The sequence below is a fragment of the Dipodomys ordii genome, unplaced genomic scaffold, assembly GCF_000151885.1.
Source record: "Dipodomys ordii isolate 6190 unplaced genomic scaffold, Dord_2.0 Scaffold12, whole genome shotgun sequence".
NCBI classification, from domain to species: Eukaryota; Metazoa; Chordata; class Mammalia; order Rodentia; family Heteromyidae; genus Dipodomys; species Dipodomys ordii.
The window spans coordinates 20764533-20786616 of NW_012267228.1; the positions used below are offsets into that span (position 1 = coordinate 20764533).

The 22084-nt window shown below is 38.2% G+C and overlaps 1 protein-coding gene across 3 annotated transcripts in view; it reads right to left on the reverse strand.

The window, feature by feature from the left end:
• Positions 1-22084, reverse strand: part of Ptprg (protein tyrosine phosphatase, receptor type, G) — a 684041-nt gene that overhangs the window by 503847 nt on the left and 158110 nt on the right. For all 3 annotated transcript variants that reach the window (XM_013010502.1, XM_013010503.1, XM_013010504.1), the window contains exon 2: positions 14924-15028. In XM_013010502.1, the coding sequence (XP_012865956.1) occupies positions 14924-15028 (105 nt within the window). The remainder of the gene's footprint in view (positions 1-14923; positions 15029-22084) is intronic.

The following is a 22084-nucleotide window of genomic DNA, read 5'->3' on the forward strand; positions in this document are numbered from 1 at the left end:
GGGGGGGGGGAGGATGGAGAGATTATGTCTTCCATGACTTCCACCATCAACAAGCTTCTCAATCTTACCTGTAAACAGGAGAAAGAGCTGGAATATCGCATGTACACACACTGAAAAGGATTGTGACAACAATTTGGTAAAACGCTAGCATTTCCAATTAAAGAAAAGACATCCCAGAATGTACCTGGCATCTGACTGACCTTCCACCTTTTTTAATTCTTTGGAGACTTTAGATCTAAAAAAATCAGGATGACTATTTCACATCTTGCTATGTTGAATGAACAAAGTCAAGTTGTTAATATTGATACTAAACTTTCATTTTCAAAAGGGAAGGGAGAACACTTTGAGACCTACAGGGATAGAGAACACAAGAATTTCATCTTTAACTCCAAACACAGGTAAGAGGGCTGAGCACAGGAACTGGTATACAAGAGCAACCACCTCCTCTGTGGGACTTAAGGACCATCCCAAAGGTAAGAGATGAATCAATAAACACACAGCCCGTTACAATGTAACTTTTGTGGGATGTGTACAAAGAGGTGAGGAAGGCATCCTGGAAGGTATCTGTGGCCTTTATACAACTATACAACTCATTAAATATTCAGGTGATGACATCTGACCAAAAAAGAAAAAGAAAAAAAAGTAGGGGATGGTTGCCTGTCATTGACTCATTTGCTACAGGTGATCAAGTGAGGAGCTGCTATTCCCTGCCCAGCCCTGAAGTGACCTGTCAAAGTTTACAACTGGACAACCATAAATTTTCTTATGGTGCTATAGCAGCTTGGCCTGTCGATTCTTCATGGGCCTTCATGGTTAGCAACACTAAAATGGATATTATTTCATAACAGCCTCTTAGATCAAAGAGTTGACACATGGAATGGTCATCAGAGACCTGGAAAGTAAAACAATCATAATAAAAGCAATCTCACTACCTCTTTACTGTGGCAACACCAAGTCATTCATCATCCTCACGTGACTGACACAAGAGGTGGGCTTTTCACCGTGATCAGAAACAACCGTGATTTATGCTTTTACCACGGCACATACTGTTGTGGTGACCCATTTGCCAAGCTTCCCATTTCAACTTCAGAACGCCAAAGACCGGACACTCCATGGCACTCACTGGATTCTCCAACACTCCAGTCATCCCTCATATCCCAGCTTGCTGTGTGTGTGTGTCCCTCAATACACTCTCTATTGAAAATCTAGTCGATAGCTGCCTAGCAAGGATTAACTCTCTTAAGCGTTGTGGTGACCAACTATGTAAAAATGATCAATTCTAGTGCATCTCTACTACAGGACTTTCCCAAATTTGGCACTGCTGGCATTTGAAGGCAGGAAAGATCTCATGTGAAGTGTTCTACATGCAAGATGCTTAACACACCAAAGCTTCTATCAACTATGTACTAATAATGGCCCACACCACTGCACAGAATGTCTTCAGACATTTATACTTGATTCCTTAGGGGATGAAACAGTCCCCAGTTGAGAACAACTCCTCAAGCACAATGCAAAACTTCTAAGTCAGAAGGTTCTAGAAGGAAGCTTCATCAAAATTGGTTGAGGGATTTTAGACAAATTGTTTAATCTTTCTCAGTTCCATGTGGCTGTCCTTTTTTCCTCTGCCTGGAATGGTTACCCTACATACCCAGCAAAGTTAGCCCCTCATTATATATTTATGTCTCTGGTCAAATATCACCAAGGAGGTCTTCCAAGGCTAAATAGAGCTCTTCTCCCTTCTCATCACTCTTCAAATTTACTGTATCATCTCACATAACTATATGATGGGATGCTTCACTCCTTCTCCACCAGCTAGGCATGCAACCTTAAGTAATTTGTTCTCCAGAGCAGTCCTACTGTTTAGAGCTAAGCTTGCCATCTGGCCAGGGCTTCCTAAATAATTTTCGGTGAATGACTCCAAGAATGAAAACTGACAATAGGACAAAAACCCTGCCCTGTAATTCCCTGACTTGGCCAAAGATACAGAATCTTGGCAAAAAAAAAATTATGAGTTCTAATTTAAGCCCAATTTCCCAAATTCCTCAGAAGGAAGTTGTAGGTCAGTATAGGACAGGCTTCCCTGGATTGAGAAGTTTGTAGGAGCTATATGAAAGCTTTTCAGAAAGACCTTAATCAACATTAGAACCTAATGCTTTCTGTTTATCTTTTGGAAAAGTCTCTAGGAAGTCACTTCCCTTCCTGAAAAGATATTATCTTATGTTATAAGCATCCATTAAGACACAGCAACTAACCCAAAGCCAGGGACTAAGTGGCTGCTCAATAAATACCGATCTGTTGACTCCTCTAAAATATCTCCGCCCTCTGAACAATACTGCCCAACAGAGTTTTCCCTTAGGAAGAAAATACTCCAGCCCTAAGCTGAACAAAAGGGCAGCCTGAAGCCACTAATGTCTGCAGAGAACTCGCAGTTTGGCTAGTGAGACTGAGAAAAGAAATTTTAAATTGTACGTAATTAGTTCAACTTTAAACAGCCACATATGGCCAATGTGGACAGAAGTGGACAGGGAGGTTCTCAATACCAGATGCCTTTCCAAAGGAGCCCTTCAAAATGTCACTTGCAGCAATGTTAGTAGTAGCTACCATAGTCTATTTATACTATATCCATTTCTGCTACAAGTGCTGGGCAAACACTGTTTAGACAAATCAATCACGTTAACTCCATTCCTCCAGTCAGAGATTGGTTTAAGCATGAGCATGTAACCTAGGCGTGGGCCAATAAAATATGAGGTTTGTCTGGTCAAGCAGTAGAGTGCTTTGAGGAACATTTCACTTGTTTTTAAACAGAAACAAGAAAGAGGCAGATTTGCTCCACGCCCCCCCCACCCAACCTCTGGACTTCATAACTCAGTAGTTATGACTTTCCAACTCCTGAAGCCATATGGAAAACCACAAGGAATGTGCCTCAAAGGTCCAAGGGAGGACACCAAGTATCAATAAGCTGATACCTGTAATTTCTAAAAGGCAGAGTAAGTACAAGGAAGCTGCCCAGAGTGGTGTGTGAGAGAATAAATTGCCCTTATTATCAAGCCACCTGTCTGTCAAGGAGCTTTGTGAGAGGCTAAAACATCATCACTCATCTTCCAACAAATTCTTATTCTCAACCAGTCCAGAAAAGGACTTCTATGGGCTCTCAGAAGAAAGATCCTGACAATATGGCTCAGTGCAGTACAGTGACATGACTGCCCCTTCCTGGCATAGCAAGGGAGCTGCCCAATGGCCTTCCTTATGTGTGGAAACTTCCTTTTCACACCCTAGTGGATGGTGAGAGAAAGGGCAATCTTTACCTGAAAAAGATGCTATAAGATAGCTCATTAGGAGGTGGTGTAAGAATGTAAAAAACCACAGGACCTTCAAAAAGTGTCAAAACCACTCCTCAAGCAGAGTGTAGACTCTGTACTTAACAACAGTGAGAAGAAAATACCTCCCATTATCACAGTAAGTCCCAGAAGCAGAAACACACTAAAGCTGCCTTAGCTCATCCTGATAGATACTAGTCAAACAGCCTAGGAAAAGTTCACATTTTACTTTCCTGCTAAAACCTCTCAGTGACCAATCAATACTGACTGTGCCAATGGCACTTATGCCTGCTAAAAGGAAGAATATAGTCTTGACACTTGGAAGAGGGGCAATAGTGGGAGAGAGAAAACTGGGTTATATACAGGAGGAAAAGAGGTCATCAATAATTGGGTCAGAGCTACTAAATGATACCATTGGGAGCAGCAAATTTCACACAGCTTCAAGAAGGAGCTTAATTTTCCTTCCTGGGAGTGGCCGGCAAACTGGAAAATTGTGGATCACTATATAAACAAATCTGAATCCAGTGACTTTTCAGTTCTATGGGAGATTATCAAGATCAATTAAAAGAAGTAAGTTACACAATATATTATACATCCCAAAATATCATCAAGTCAGACTCCATACTTTCTGGAATTCCCTCCAGCAGAATACAAAGAGATGATATTTAAAACATTTAAGAAATCCGATATTTGGACTGGACAATGAAGGACGAATGTAGCGGTTTCCCTTCAGATCCTTAGCACATTCCCAAGTAAAGAAAAGATGCCCTAGGGCATTAGTAGAGGTTGAATTTAGGAGACTAAGAACAACTATGAATTTCAGGGTGTCTAAGTGTATCACAATACCAGAACCAGGACATGCCATGAGCTAAGGTTTCTAAATCAGGACTCTAAATGCTTTCGCAAATTTATTTTTTGATCCTGAGGTTTAAACTTGGGGGTTTACACTTGCTAAGCAGAAGTTCCTTAATTTTTAAACTAATTCAAGGAAATGACATACCATTTATAACTTTTCAAACCACAGATTACTCTAACTTTAGGGTAGGTTCTCCCAATTCTTCCATGATGTTGATAAGAACTCCTATACAAGACAAATTATTTTTTTTATACTGGAATACCAGGTATATACTGTTTAGATAAAGTTTTTCTTAAACAGGTCAATGTTCTATAAAAATCTTAAGAATAATTTAATAAGAAATTTAACACATTCCAACAGAAAACTAGCAGGACTTGCCAGACAGGACTAGTACCAGGAGTCTAGTTCTAAGATATTCTATCAGCTAAAGACTCTAGAGCCAGTTCTATCTATCTTAAAAAAAAAAAAAAAAAACAAGCAAAAGTGTAAAAATCTATGAGTGCCAGAGTATGAGTGCCTCCTTGATTTAAAAAAAAAAAAAAAGAAGAACACTCAAGAAGAAATGACTTTTATGTTAAAGTCAAATACTTACATATCGTAGGAGAGTCTTTCATTAAACTCAAATACTTCTATCACAGCAGAGAACTTTTCACGACCTAAAATGACATTCAATGATGCTATACTGGTGGAAAATATGATAGACTAGCGTCATTGCTGAAAAGTGAAGATTCTTAAAGCTATTGGAAATTATTTTTCATGAAGGCAAGGTTCTACAGGATAAACATACAACTATTTAAAAAAAAAAAAAACTATACCAGGGTATTGCATCCATAATAGAAAATGAGGTTTACAGTCACTAAATATAGGAAAGCTAAAGTTCTGATAGCATGGAAGACAACCAAGAAGACATGCTACTTTTAATCAAAAAACATAACCAGCTGAGAAGTAGGAGCCAGTGTCCGACACTACAGAATAAGCCAACAAGCGCTGAAGACTAAAATCATCACTCAAAGAACATTTCAGGTCTATATGTTCAATCTGTAATGACTCTTTGGTGGGCAGGGTATGGCCCTATAGGGAGGAGTTGAAACATGACAGACGCAAGCTCAATGATTGGGGGCATGCTTCTGAAGGGCCTCTCTGAGTCTCTTTATTTGAATCCCTATGTGAGCAGTTTCCTTGACATAACTATAAACTGAAACTTCTAAAACCATAGCTACAAACTAAACCTTTCCTCCTCCTAAACTGATTATCATAGTAACATACTTGGTAACATGTAAGACAAAAGTCAACTGCTCAGGTCTAGGTGACCCTGAAAGTTTTTGAATTTATTCAATCCTTAAGCACATATTACACACTTCTTCTGTTAATACACTGATACTACTGAAAGTTCACAATCCAGTGAAACAACTCTCTCTTAATTTTATATTGCTACCAGGAACACCTTGCCAGGAGCAGTGGCAACAAGACAAGTCATAAAAGTTCAATCCCACTTACTAATTTCAACAAGAAAAAAACCAATAAAGTGGTATTCAGAAAGATATATGCCAAAGATATTTTATTTGTCAAAGGAAAATTCTACATAACCTAACCTTAACAACATCCAGAGGGAAAGAGAGAATGTTCCTCTGTTTTATAAAACCAGGAAGTAGATTTTTATGAACCAAATCAGACATAATAAATGAGTACATTTTGTTAGGTTGGAAAGACAGACCTATAACTTTTAGGTAAATCACAGAGCACATTCAAATAATCGCTCCCTGGTTCTTAGGCATGTATTTTAAACTAGTGTACTTTTCCTTTGAGCTATTAAATAATATCCTACTACTCACTCACCCACAATCTACCCCTCTCTCCCTCCAAAAAAGTCAGTTTCAAAGGCCAGAAGATCATCCTTTCAGATTTATGAGGAGGAAAAAGAGGATGCCTGACTTTCATCCATCACAGATATGAAAAATATATACTTAGATATAACTCCCCTTGTGCCTTGTGTAGACCCACTAAAATTTATAGATTAATGAATATAAGGATTTATGTTATGTCAAAGTAAATATTGACCTTATCTTTGCCTGGGTCAATAGTTACTGCTTGCTCAATAAATCTTGATGTTCATTTTCAAACTAAGTCAATATCAGTTCATTAATTTCTGCCTGCTTCATATCAGCATTTTATACAATTTGGATTGCTAGTGAAAATGTTTCACCTTAAAATCTTAGATACAGCTAACCAAGAGGAAAAAAAACAACACTTTTGCTTTTCTTCTAGCTTCCCTTTGGGAAATCCTCTTGACATTCCATTTTTCTCCCTTCAAAATTGTTACAAAGAAAACTGCCTGAACTTTGATAAGATTTCAGCCATCTATTCTAAAATAAAAGGATCACTTTTTAAATTATGGATATACTGGTATGAGAAACTTATAAACTTCAAGATATACTTCTCTAAGTATATATATATTTCTCCTAAAAGATATTTTGGCATATTCCTCAATTCTCAGCAATAGCCACAAATTAAATTTGGTTTTGTCTCTACATCTCTGTACTTTCTACATTAATGAGACCATATTATCTGTATCATTTTAACATCTTATTTTTATTATATTTAAATGGTTGTATAGAAGAGTTGCTATTTAGCAATGTAGTTTATAAATACAATGTATCTTGATCAATGTCATCCCTTTCAACATTCTCACCCAATCCTCCCCTATCCACCTCTTCCCTCATTCTTCTTAATTTTGTAGGATATTCATTGGATTCTCGTCTGCATTTTCCCCCTCTTCTTTATCCTTCTAGCTTTTTCCCCCTGACCCCTATGCATTTCAAGTACCGTTTCCTAATGTTTCATTTTGCTGACCTTTTGATTCTGGCTTTCTAAGGAGTTACACTATTTCATCTTGAAGCTCAACTTCCTTCATTTTGATGGATGTTGGCTGAGCATTTCAATGTAAGGAAAATCTTTACCAATGGACACTTGGCTGTTTAAACACTATACCACTTTGAGGACAAGCACAAGTATTTCTGAAATGTAACTTCCTGAGAACAGAAGTGCTAGATGAAAGACTATCCATATTTAAAATTTTACAGATATTGCCAAAAAGCCCTCCACAGACTCTATCAACATGTTACCTTCAATTTCTCAGCCTACCATTTACCCATGTTTCAAATGTCGCATCACAATAACAACTGAAATCGTTACCACTGATATGATTCACAGGATCCCAACACAGCATCAAGCTGTATTTCATCTTCCTAATATGCTTGCAAGGGTTACAAAGAACTAAAGAATGAGGTGCCATCTTCTTACAATATGCCTTTCATGTTTCATTTATGAAACTGACTCGAAAGAAGAGATCAAGAAACTTTTGGAATGGTAAGGATTTGAATAAAGTTTTGTAAGATGGAAGGAAGAAGAAGGAAGAGGGAAAAGAGAAGGAAAAGGAAGAACAAGAAGAGAATAGGAAAGATGGAAAGAAGGAAGAAGAGGAAGAGAAGAAACAACAAAAACAATTAATTGCAAGGGTTTTATGAACCATTTCTTTTAAACAGTAAGAGACAAAGAAAAAAATCTTGGCCAAGCATTAAAGCATAGACAAAGTACCTTTAGCATATGGCAATGCATTTTTCTCTTCTCTGTGCAGAGCTTGTGATTACTGTGTGACCATATGTGTTCTTTCTCACCCTAGCTCTCCTTGTAGCCACAGATCAAGCAGACAAGGAACAGATAATTTACAGTTTGTTCCACTATTTATCTCCTCCCTGCAGATCTCTCACTGCAAAACACTGAAGTAGAAACAGGGAAGTACAAAGATTAATTAGGAACAAATTTCTACTCAAGAGAATATAAAGTCTACAAAACAGAAGAAAAATGGACAAACCAATAAACCACATCTTAATAGGTTCAAGTCCAAGTGTTTTTTTTTTATTGCCAACCCTTCACTCCTCATTTGCTCATTTTTAAATTAAATGTGGTACCATCTTCAATCACAATAGGGAACATCCCACACATTCCATTTTGCTTTCTCTCTCATGTACCAGTGGTAATAAATTTCCATGGACTCTTTCCTTTTATCTCACAAATCCCCAATAAAACAACCTCATCATTTTATTTTATCCTACCCCCATCTTCCCATTGATCAATCCTTGACCATTCAGTGATCTTATACAGAAAACCAATTGTCAGCTAAAGTTCTGGATCACAAGTAATGCCATAAACCTCCGCCTAGTTCTGAATCACAAGTAATGCTATACCTCCAACTAGATGAAATGCAACATTCTGCATCATTCCCCCTGCTTTCTTTACCCTAGCACAGAATCTGGACCTATGGGACTTCTTCCCGTGCCAGGTATTTTCAGAGTGTTATTATGCCTCAAAGCCTTTGCCCACTGTGGCAAATCATCTGCCAATCTTTATAGGTGAGCATTTTCACAAGCAATTCTGTAAGGAGCTTTTCTGTCTACAGTGGAACCCAACATGGCTCATAGTATTCACTTTTTCTTTTTTAAAGACTGTGCAAAACTAAAAAGGAAGATGGGGCACTGCTGGTTCATACTTGTAATGCTAGTGATTCAGGAGGCTGAGATCTGAGGATCACAGTTCAAGGTCAATCCCAGGCAAGAAAGTCCGTAAGTGACACTCACGTCTCCAATTAAACAGTGAAAAGCCAGAAGTATAGCACAAGACTTGAGCAAAAAAAGGTAAGGGACATCACCCAGACTCTGAGTTCAAGCCCCAGGACTGGCACAAAACAAACACACACACACACACACACACACACACACACACACACAGAGGAAAGGTAGGTCAAGGTTAGAGGTCAAGGCTATTCATCACTAGGATTACTTTTTGTCTCCTGCAGATAGGATATGGGAGAATGAATTCAAGACTGATCTGGTGTACCACCACGGGATCAGAGGAGATCTATGATGAAAAAGTCTCTAGGAAAGTAATTCACTTAAGACTCTAGGAGGCCTTCAAAAGAAGGGTAAATAATAGATAATATTACTATTAAACCTCAAGCTTGTACAGTGCCTTTTATTCTTCTAATGACAAAAACAGGCTTTGGCAGGAAGGTGTATTTTGAGTTACCCTGTATAGACATTCTTAAAAATAGGCATGGAAATGTAATGTTAAAGAATTTAATTATGTCTTCAATTTACCTGGCAAGCTCATTACTTAAAGAGATCCAACGGTGATAGCTTTAGTAAATCACCCACTTCTTTGTCAATATTTATGGCAGGATCCCCATAATGAGTGCATATGCACAAACTGGCAAGATCCACCTTTATCTGTCCATCTGGATACAAAATTGAAAAACAATTGCTGGGGAAATGAGACACATACCTGCTCATGCACTCACATACAGACATGTGATCTTATACAAGATCTTATACAAACATACAAAGAATGGCATATTTTTAAAAAGTAACTGTTACTATTTCCTTCACACCAAGGTGGATCCAAAGTCTCTTTCAAGGGCTAACATACATTTCTGGACTGATCAAAGCCACTCTGGAAGGTAGGCTCAATTTATGGTTTGGATGGTTGATTGGTTTGATTTTGTTGGTTTATCGTGTGTGTGTGTGTGTGTGTGTGTGTGTGTGTGTGTGCGTGTGTGTGTGTGTGTGTGTGTGTGTGTGTGTGTGTGTCTCACACTAAGTAACCCAGGCCTGTCCAGAATGCAAGACCATCCTGCCTCAGCTTTTCTGAGCATTATGATTATGGCCACCATGCCAGCAAATGTGGTCCTTTCATCTTGGTTTTTACAGTGGAGCAGGTCATCAACACCAAAGCCATTAGAAAGGACCTTGGTTGTCCCTGCCAGAGGAAGTAATGCTTTTTAGAATAATCTCATTTGACCTTCAGCTGGCCCAATGCATTAACTTTTTGCAGGGAATTTTGCTTATCAAAATTTTGGATTCCTCTAAAGATAAGAGAGTTCTCCTTTGTATTGATTCACAGAAATTCTTTATTCATGGAAGAAACAGGAGACAGTATTAAAGATACAGTAAGAATCTGGGGGAAGGGACAAGATTTTTCTCTTTTCCAAGTAAGAATTTGAAGGGCAACATGTAGATCAGTTTACAAAAATGCATTAAATCTCCACTTGAACTTCTTCCAGATTTGCTTCTTATTTCTCTTCCCAGCAATGGTGACCTACCCAACATGTGCTACTTTTCATGGAATAATTATAGAAATTCTGGGAAAATTCCAAAAATCATAAGCTGTCATCACCTGCAGTAACACAGAAAAATACCTACATCTCTAGCTATGTAAAATCAACAGCGAGGAATTGTTTTATGATTTCTAATGAGATGCCTGAAGCAACTGCATTTTCTTTTCTGGTATAAATCAGCATGAAATAAAGAGATCATTTTCTTCCCCCTCCCCCCCACTTCCCTGGCATAAAGAAAAAGAATGCAAAGATAGAAAGCAATCTTGAAATGACATGGATACTACTAACAGAGAACCACAATGTCTTATGTTCTACTTCTTATCTTTTATGGATAGTGTTTCCACATTAAACTCAGATGGTATGACCCTTTTATACAACAGATCAAATAAAGAACAAGAGGTAACCCATCTTCAAATAGCCACAATGAATCTAGAACAGGTTCCTAAACCTAATCAACTTCTATGCTAAAACTGTAGTTGTTAACAAAGGAACTGTCTGATTAGTCTATAAAAGTATAGCTTTTATAATATTTCAAATAGAAACAGGATATCTGCATTATGCAAAGTAATTCAGTAAAAATGAACTAGTTTGGTTAGTCCTAAAGTGAAAACAGAAAGGTCACCCTAATTTTAATGAACTTCACTCATGACAATATCCTATAAAGAACCTCTAAACTTCCTATATAACTCTCATAAGTGACTGGGATAATATGTGTAAAAAAGAGGTGATCAAGTAAGAACAGCACCACGCACATGGTATTCAGGTAAGGGGTAGGTTTATTCATCATTCTGGCTGATGCCAGGCCATCTGGAACCAGGCTGGTTCCCAGGCCTCCACGTGGCTGAGAAAGGCCTGGGAAAGAGCTAGAAAATAGCTAGAAAAGAGGGCATCTGGGCCTAGGCTAGGCCTTATACAGGGCATGAGCAGAGAAAGGTGTGGCCACATCAAATTCAGATGTGACCTCAGAGGATGCAGATGTGACCTCTTTCAGGTGTGCCAGTTGCCTAGGTAACGCAGGTACTGGGCAGAGACTTCGCTGCGAGGAAGGTGGAGTCTGCTTGCCATCCAGGAACGGACCTTACAGTATACCACTGACATAATGATGTTAGGATCATCTACCAAACCCAACCCTACACCACAGCAACCTAAGGCACAAGATACAGCAACCCAGAATAGTAACCAGTCACTCATCTCCTTGACCCACTCCCCAAAACATATCAAATGCCACTCAGCCTTTCCAAAATAAGATCACTATAATCACTGTGAATGCTATCCAAAAGGCTTACTGAGAATATTCCAGCTCCACGGAAATGCAAAGAAATTAAATGATCTCTTCTCCATCCCTGAACAGTTCTTCAATTAACTCAAGAACTATTCAAAATGCAGGCTGCATCAAAAGAACTGACAAACTTTTTCTGTAAAGACAAATCGTATCTGAACACTTTCAGTCAAAAGGTATGGGTCAAAAACACTTTGTTCTGTATTATAGCACAAAACACAACATACTATAAGTAAAGTCATAAGAATGGTTGTGTTCTAATAAAAGTTGAGTTATAAAGAGAAGCTGTAGTTTTGTACTTTGCCCACCTTTGAACTTCAGAGTAAACTTAACACCAATTCCCAAATCCTGAATGGGAAATCTTGTAAATTTGACTGACTCTTGCTTCTTCAACTCTTAGTGTTATCTAGTAGTCACCCACTGTAAACTGACAACCCAAGGAAAAATCCAGTAATAGCAACATCAACAACAGTTGATGACTTAACAGTGCCAAAAACAGCAGTTATTATTTAGTACTGGATTCCCGGCAGAGACTGTGTTAAAACTTTTCATACACATCATCTTTCTTTATCCCTACAAAACCCTTTAAGGAAAGGAATATTATCACTACTTCACAAATGAAAACCAATACTCCAAGCAATTAAGGATTCTTTCAAAAAACATAATGGTTATATTGCTATCAGAACCAAGGTTTAAAAATATAACTACAAAATTTCATACTCTTACACGCTTCTCACTCCTAAAGCACCAAATGGCCATATCTCACTGGAGAATGGCAGATGTGAGATTAGAAAACGAACCAATAAACCAATTTTTGAACAATGGCTTCATTTAACTGTGAAAAATTTATAAACATTTTCTCAACGAAGAAAGGGCTTTTCTTTGGGGTTGCTTTGAAAGCAAAATTTATGCCCAAAGTTATACTGTTGTAGCTAATAAACTTATATCTACTCTGCCATGGTTTTAAGGCACTGGACCTAATTCATCAAGACAAATCCCAACTCTTACACCTTCCTGCTCTTTGTTTATTGGTTAGACACTAAGAAGTATAGCTGAGGGACCTCAACTCTTCATGGACTAAGGACAATACTAAACCACTGGCACGGTAGATTTCTCAGCAGAACCGCTTATGTACAAAGACCTGTACATATGTCTACCTAACTCAAAAATCCAAAATCTAAGCTATACAAAACTCAAAACTTGTTGAATGTGTGTGCATATGATGGCAGAAGAGTCTACACCTGACTTTTAACTTTTGGTGCTGAATATTTCAGGCTTGAACCAGTCTCTGTCTTATCCTTTTCTCCATCACACTAACAATGATGTTACCGATTCTGCTAAACCACCTCATAGCCCTTTGAAAAATAACTAACTGACTGTCCTATATAAATTGCACAGGAGAAGAAATCTACCAAAACAACGATTAACAAACTATAATAGCCTGTGAACTCAAACCAACTGGGAACATATTTCTGCAAAACATGCAAAGGAAGAATGGGATTTTTTGTATTTTAAAATGGCTCAGGGAAAAAAATCAAAAGATTATTTCCTGACACATGAAAATTATATGACTCAAATTCTGGTGTTCATAAAGTTTTATGAGAAGACAGCCAGTCTGAGAGAATTATCTGTAGATGCTTTTGTGCTGTGATGGCAGAGCTGAGCGGCTACGACAGAGACCATATGGTCTGAAAAATATCAGACATTTCCTATCTAGATCTTTCTGCAAAAAGTGTGCCAATCCCTAAACTTGAATCATGAGGCCTTCCAAATATAAAGGGAGGACTCAAATTTAGTCAAAACACATTCCACACGTACAAATGGAGATCAATTAGCCCTCACCTCCAGAGACAAGGACATCAATAATGGCTCTTTCCCAAAGATGGCACCACCTAAGTCCTGTTGTAACTGAATAATGGGAGAAGTTTTAGGTTTTTCATCTCTTCACTGCCATTTACAATTAGAGATGCTGATGGGATATAACTTCCAATTCCCTGACTAACAGCATTATTATTCTAAATTGATGAACTATAAACAGCAGGCCACTTTCTGTCTCATATCAGAGCCACAGAGTACAAAATAATAAATTTGCTTTGGGCTCCTTAGCAAGAGGAGATAGATATAAAGGTAGATATAGATAGATATGTGTGTGTGTAAAATAATAGATAATATACTAAATAAATAAAAAATAATATGTAATAAAATTTTGTCCTTCCTGGCCCGATATCCTTCATTTATCAAAAATAGTGACAAAAAGAGCTCTAATTAGATCATTCTAATCACCAAGAACTGGGTGTGATGGAAGACTTCACAATAACTATCTGTTAGCAGCGAAACAAAACTGATAGTTTCTTCTCCTTGCAGGAGCAGGAGATTTATCAATAGACAAAAGGATGCAAAAAGCCAATAGATAAGGTGTAATTAAAGATCAGACCTATAAATTTTACAATGACATAAATTTAACAAGATTTGCAGGTGGAAATTCAGGACTATGAAAAGGACATTTCCCAGCTCTATAATCAACAACATTGCATAATACATAGATTTATTATGAAGAGTAATTCTCTATGCCTCCAAGCTCTTTCATACAAGAAATGTGAATTATTCAGTGCCAAAGAAATTTCCAAGGTGGTCTATCTTCCTGTTTAAGTATTCCTCCTTAATTAGCAATAATCCTTTTTCCATATATTTCTGAGCTTCAAAATCTTGTTGCTCATTGTGAGAAACATAATCCAGAATCTAGACAGGTCTCTAAATACAAGAGAATTATTTCCAGGGTAATATTCATTACAATGCTTTCTCATTTCACTCTCTCAAAAGTGGAGACTAAAAATAAACATGAAAAAAGCTGCAGTCAATGGTAAAGAACTACAATACATTCAACCAACAGGACCTAAAATAAAGGTTGTACTTCATAGAAGATGAGACTCCCTTCTGCAGCTGATACATATGTAATATTTAGCTGACATTGAAGCAATTTAAGATGACCATTGTTATCTTCCACATCCTGAAATCACAACCATTAAAAGGTAGGCCGTGCCTTTCAGAAAGTTACAAGTTTGGTATAATAACGCATTAATAAGGGAAGTTCGGGAATAAATGCTGGGGGTGGGAGGAAAGGTTGAGAAAACAGGTGGAAGGATGAATTAAGAGTGCTTAACACCTGAGGAAACGCAGGCTTGGCTATTTCAAACTTCAATTGAATGAAAGACTGCAGAGACAGAGTTCAGGTGAGAACATGGGGAAACCTGGGCTTGCCAGTAAAGCACAATGGCATAGTTCATCAGGACAGTTCAACTCACCGGAGTAGGCCCAGTATGGATCACCTGACGCCTTGCGCCTTCGGATCTGCACTGTGCTGCCGTGTCTGTCCTCCTGCAGGGCCCCGACATAGCCTTCAGTCAATGCTGGAAGAGAGAGCGACCACAGTTAGACAAACTCATCATCCCATCCAACATAGGGTGACAGATGTATATACTAGGTGACAGACTTGGGAGACCTTGTGGATGAATAAATAGAACCTCCTTCTCTTAGAAGGCAGATCTAACTACAGAAAACTCCAGAGAGATTATAATATTCACTAGAGTCCACAATGATCCCTGGGCCAAGAAACACAACACATGAAATACTTGACATATGTTTTTACTTAATCTGCCAAATACCACCAGGCAATAGATATACTCATCTCAACAATAAGCAAATTGAACTCAAGAAGTGCAGACATTTTCATGTGCCCAAGGTGAAACTCTTGGAAGAATTGGAACATGTGGTATTGGTTCCAACTATGCAAAGAGTTGGTATATGTCCTAGGAATAAGCCTAGAATAGTCTGATTTGATCTTCCCAGAGCTACAGGACATTGTACTCATTTTGCAAGGTTAAAGAATTCAGGCCCTGAGATGCTAACTGGTCCGCAAACACACAGGTAAGCAGGTAGCCAACCTGGGGATAAACATAAATATCCCTACATCAAAGCCAGTTTCTCTGCCAGCCAACCACAGCACTGTGTAAGGCCTCACTCATCTCCCACACCTTGATCCACAAGCCACAAATCACCTGTGGTACTGAGGATCCGAAGTAAGAAACCCTTCCAGGCAGATGATGCCAGAAAAATAACACTACTAAATAACATGTTTCTGAAGGGGGGGAAAAAAAGAATCCCACCGATGCAGCTAAAACAAAAAAATTCTACACCATTATGAAGAATTTCCATCTGCCTGCAATCTCCATCAAAGCCCTTCCCCTCCCATCTCCTTCAGGGATGCAAATCTCTCTTGTAGTGAGCCCACACCTGAATGCAAGGATGTGTACAAAGACAAATATCACAGGTGCCCAGAATCAAAATGAAATGGAATTATCTTCAAACAAAACACTCCACCTGACTATGTTCATATTTAAATGCACCCAAACAAAATCAAGGGTGCTTTTTAAAAGCAAAGAAAATGGTTAGAGGAACTGTATCTTCTTCAATTTAAGATAAGGATGGGAGGAAACACAATAGTGAATAGTATCATCCTGAGAGCTTTGGTAAGAGAGGGACCAGCAGAAAGAAAATGAAGAAACATATAATGCACTTTGTGCAGACACCTCAATTGCAAACACCAATAAGTAATGCTTGAACCAAGACCTTCCAGGAGATGAGAAACTGGGACTCTAATGAACTCCAAACACACACCTACACAACACTTATTCTTTCTTTATTGGTCTAGAATAACAAAGTCAGAATTTCAGTCAATGTTCTGTTTTGTTTTGTTTTTTTTAACTACAATGAAGGTTTTATGCTCTTATCTTCCAATCCAACCTATTATTTTACAGATGAGCCATTCAGAGCACTAGAAGTTGACCCTGTAACCTTCCAGAGATCAAAACTAAATTTTCTCATCTCCTACCTTGCCAATCAATTCTTCCCACTAACACATACTAAATAACTGTTAGACTTACTTATTTGTTAGACTACTTATATGTGCATAAGCTTTATAATGTACACTGTGCTTCAAACTAATTAGTCCCAAATTGTTGTTGTTGTTGTTGTTATTAAGATGCTGAGTAAAACAGGGTCCTGTCCATTTTCTTCTTTGTAAAATAAAGAAAAAACAAAGCCAGCTTCAGAGGAGCTGCTAGGAAGACGACGGAACTTACCAAACAAAAAATACCTCTGCAGAGGTGGGGCAGACTTGAGCTTAGTTGCAGTAACTAACCTTGGCTGGGTGCAGCAAGCTCTGTAGCCAATTAACTGATTAAGTTGTAAACAATTACTGGGCTAAGATGTAAGTAAATGGAGTGGTGGATAGACTAAACTGGAGCCCATTAAATTGTTTTTTTTGTGTCTCCTCTTCATTTCTCTCTATAAACATCTACTGATCAAATATGTTTGTTGGATTTGCAGAACCTGCTCTGTTTGTGGGTGACTGCTTGATTCACAAATAACCAGGCCCTATCCTAACCTTTTCAGGTAGTAAGACTATAATCCAAATACCTCTTAACATTTTTCCTGTTCTCCATATTACACAAAAGATCCCGCAGTGAAACTGATCGTGTCCTTAACACCGTCATTTCAACTTCTGACCATCAATTTCTCCTTTCATAAAAAGGCTACTGTTAGAACTGAGGTCTGTGAAACCAGAACAGATAGGAACACAAAATAAACGTATGCCTTTAAGCTTACTTGGGATGGGACCCAGAAATAAATAAGAAAGGGGATAGATAAGGAGTTTTACAAGTAAACTGTTTGGTTGGTCAACTGGTTGGTTGGTTTGGTTAAGACTATCATTTGCCCAAGCTAGCCCCAGAGCCCTGCCTCAGCCTTCCAGCAAGCTGGGATTACAGGAACACATGAGACTCTTTCTGGGTCCAGATAACTGTATTTTGAAGAATGAGAAAAGGGCCAACTAACTTCCCTACTGAGATGTATCTAAGATTCCCTTCACTTCTGCCATCCCCAACTCATGCCCTCAAGATCTAACCCACACAAGTAAAGGACTGTCTAAGCAGAAAGGTGCAGCCTGCTGCAGAATGGATAAGAATGTGGTTCAAATTCATATAAACAAATCTGAACTGAAACAGACTTCTAAATCCAGAAAGCTCATGAGCCAAGCATACAGAAAATGAGAGAAGGTGCGTATTCTTTAAGCATATTGACTCCTATGTTCTATATAACAGGCAGAATATAAAATCATAATCCCAATTACCCATTCCCACTTTTATTCATAAGGAAGTAGTTTTCCTTCCCCAGAATGATGCAGATGATCAGGGTGCTGGAGGGGACATAGGAAACAGGAGGATCACAATTCAAGGCCACCTCACACAAAAAGGAAGTTCTCATTTCAACAAAAGAGCCAAGTGTATTGTTTCCAGTTCTGCAGGAGACACAGGTAGGTAATAAATACAAACAAAAACAAAAAGAGACCCTATCCCAATATATAAAGCAAAAAATAAAAAATAAAGAATAGAGATACGTATCAAATGGTAGCAGATAAGCACGAGGCCCTGAGTTCAAACTCCAGTACTAACAAACAGAAAAAAAGTCAATCCATACCAACATCTAATTCAAAAAAAAAAATTCAAAAGACTGTACTCTGACATTTAAGCATAATATAGATACCCCAGAAAAGCAGATGATGCCAGAGCCACACAACTACATGGCTCTGTGGGACTAGGGATTGGAAACCCAGAAGTGCCTGTCAAAAAAGTAGATCTCGTAGGACAAAAAGGAAATGTGATAGTGTTAACTACACACCAGTAAAGGGAAATTCACGTTGTGTTCCCTGGCTTACAGATGAGGTTACTGTATGGGACTTACAAGTTCAGGCTGTGCAAGAAAATCCACTTCCAAAGGCACACAGCGTGTATGAGGGGCGCTGGGTCCCCAGGAAATAGGAGTGCATATATTCCGGGACCACTGTCAGTCCACTCCCAACAGGGGAACACCACATAACCCCCTGCACCTAAAAAGGGAGGGAATGAATGAAGGAATGTGTGCACATGCTACGGGAAGGCCATGCTCGGCCAGGTTAGGGAGCATCTACAAGAGAGCATCTACCTACTACTTCTGTGCAGGCATCAGTGTGTACTCACGTAAACCACCACAAAAACACTACCTTCTCCCCCTCCTAGCCAATGCCCACCTATCAGAAACAGCAAACATTTAATACCCAAAGTAAGAAGGGGAAATTCCCAACGCTCCCATTAAGCAATTCTTCAGGGAAATAACTCAGAAATAAACATGGCAGCAAAGGACTTTATCACTTGGCACCAGATTTTCTGTTTGACAGATAAACTATTCATTAAAGGTGGCTATATTTAGCTTCCTTTTTTTCTTTGTATCTGGAAGCAATGAGTGATTTATTGCCCCGCCCCCTAATAACAACATAATCATGCATTACTGGCAGTGCGTACATCAAAGGAAAACAAAAGTTGAAGTCCTCAAATGTATTGCAATCAATGATGAGGTGAGTTTTCTAAAACAATTCTTAAAGACCATTATTTGAATAACAGTCCAAGACATATAAGAGAGTATATTAAACGACTTAATATTTTATTGGCAGTCTGTGTGGTTCCCAAATAAAGCTCCAGAGTCAGCAAACCAAATTCAATCAATTTTAATACCCAGTACTCTCCTAAGCCCCCACAGCCAACCAACAGTGGCATGGCACTGATATGGTAGGGCTATGAATCATGCTATTGATTTTCAATATCTTCTATGCAGAAAATTAAATTATGCAAATGCATGCCTTTACGGATCCTTACCTTAATGTGAAATTGCATACTTGCTTATGTCAGCAACTTAATTACCCAATTAAAAATGGAGTATGCTTATGAAAACAGTCAGTTTCACTCTTCCAAACAGACAATAAGTGTAAATCTGCGTATGGTTACCATGTGACAAGAATAGGAAGGAAATGGTGTTCTGCAAACAGATTTTCTAGCAAGTTCTACAGCACCAAGCCCACTATAGTTTATGGAGCTGAAGTCATTTGTTATCTAAAAGCTTAAGAGGGTTTTTAATCATGATGCAATATTGAAAGCAATTGCAATGGCTGTTATATAAGACAAAAAGAAACCCAGTAGTACATAGCTCTATTTCCCTTGCCTAAGAAATCAACTCTAATGTCATTTTTAACCAAGAAACACACATATTCCCAACTCACTGGTAAACCTGGGCATGAGGAATTTGAATTTTAAGTAGTCGTCAAGGGTCTGGATTGTATAATTATGAAACGGGATTGCAAAGAACAAATCTAACCACTCCCATCCTACAGGACAGTTTGAGTTTCTTAGTTCTTACTAGATGAAAGTAGAGATTTCAAAACCAATAGTATTAACTAGCCAATGATTCTTACATCTCACTCAGCAGGAGGAATCTTAAGTCAACTTGGTTGCTAGGCAGACAGCTAAATGAGTGACAGGTATTTTCATCAGGGAGTTTTCATAAACTCTCTCTCCTCTCAGAACTTCTACCTAGTCTTCCTCATTTCCAGCCTGAAGCAAAAAAGATAAAAGTGTTTCCAGACCCAAAGGCCCAATTCTTTCCTATAAAAATATCCTATGATATAAAAATATCCTATAAAAATATACCTACTACTGACGATATCTACAAAACTGTTTCCTATGTACATGATTTAATTTCCCAGAGCTACTGGACATGGTTTATGAGAATATATGTTTTTATTCTGGGAATCTAAAAGCAGATGTATAACCTGAAAGCTTTCAGGAGGATTCTGCGTGATCAGTTGTATCAGCGTTGCACAGAGATTCTGACTTGAGGGGAAATAACTTGAAGTTGTGTTTAAGTCTTCTATGTTAATTTGCAGGCAAAGTTTTCCATCAATAAGCCCAGCTCCTCTGAACACCACATTAAATAGCATGCTTGACTTGGATAGATTTTTCTAGACTTTACTGTGAGATGGAGGGAAGGTTCATTTGAGCTTGGGAGATAAGAATTGGTAGTTACAAGGATTGGGAATGTGTCTCATGGGGCAGAGCAACTGCCTGGCAAATACAAGGCCCCGAGTTCAAACCCTAGTACTGCCACACAAAATAAAAACAAAGACCAAAGTTGTCTTATATGGATACAAAATGTTTCTCAGCCAAATCTGCAGATAAATAAACTAAAATCAAAGTAAAAGGATGGTTTCTTTCTTTCTTTTTTTTGTAAACTGATTGATACAAGGGTTTGAACTTAGGGCCTGGTACTAGCTCAGCTTGCTTGCTCATGACTTGAGCCACCACCTGAGCCATGCCTTCAGGAAGGAGTTTTGCTGGGCTTTAAAGTCTGGACTGGCTTTTAATATTGATCCTGCAGGTCCCAGCCTCCTGAGTAGCTAGAAATGTCTTCTTTTTCTTGAAAAAAATGGACTTTTTACGTATGTGCTCATCTATGGAAGTGTCATATACCTAGCAAGAAGGGAAGACAGGTAGTCATCAGGGATTTCCGAACACTGCATTTCTCCACAATACAATCTCAACTCTCACCCAAGCCAGTGATGTCCACTAGACATCTTCTGTGTTGTCATTTCCTACAAGACAAAGCAGCTCTAAGACAAAGGCTAAATAGTAGTAAGGTCATAGTAAATATTTAACACCCACAATTCCTTGTACAATACAGTTGTGTTGACTGTGCCCAAAGCAAAATGGTTTGATCGTGTGTAAGAGTATTTCCACTTAACTACTGATCTGATTCTAGGTCATTCCAAAGAGTATGGAGCCTGGGAGAATGGGAAAAACATCCATACAAAATTGAAAACAGCAAAACAAAGATATTCTGGCTCATGAATGCTAAAATAAATATTGCAGAGGATGGATGGATGGATGGATGTATGGATGGATGTATGGATGGATGGATGGATGGATGGAGAAATTTCCACTACGGTCCTAGGTCATCTGTCAATCACTGCCAAAAATGAGCCACCTAAAAAGAAGCAACAGGCACTCTTATTTTCTTGTGCAGAATACAGATTTTTTTCAGAATGGCAAACAAGCAGTTAGGCAGGCTGTTTATATTGATTATAACTACTCATACAACAAACAAATTAAAGATCCCTCAACGATGGTGAAATCAAGCACAATTTTCTCTAAATTTTAAAGAGGATTCAAGAACATTAAATCTTACACAATGGTTTGAAATGAATATATCTTTATCTTTCTTGTGTCCAAATTGGGCAAAAGTATCAAATGATAGTTAAACGTAATTAAACATTCTGATCAGCCTCTCATCTCTTTTGTGCCTAGATTGCAATTAATTGTACTAAAATGTACCTGGTGAGTGTCCCAAAAAAGTACAATCAAAAAGTATGTTTTATTTTATTTATTTATTTTTATTTTTTTGCAACTAAGGAAGAATTCCAGATGGGTTCTCTAGTTGTGTGGGATTCTGAGCTAACCTCAAATACAATAGATTTCATTACAGTAGATTGCCCATTTTATCATATTCAAATGTACCTATTGTCCTACCAGGAAATATTTTTC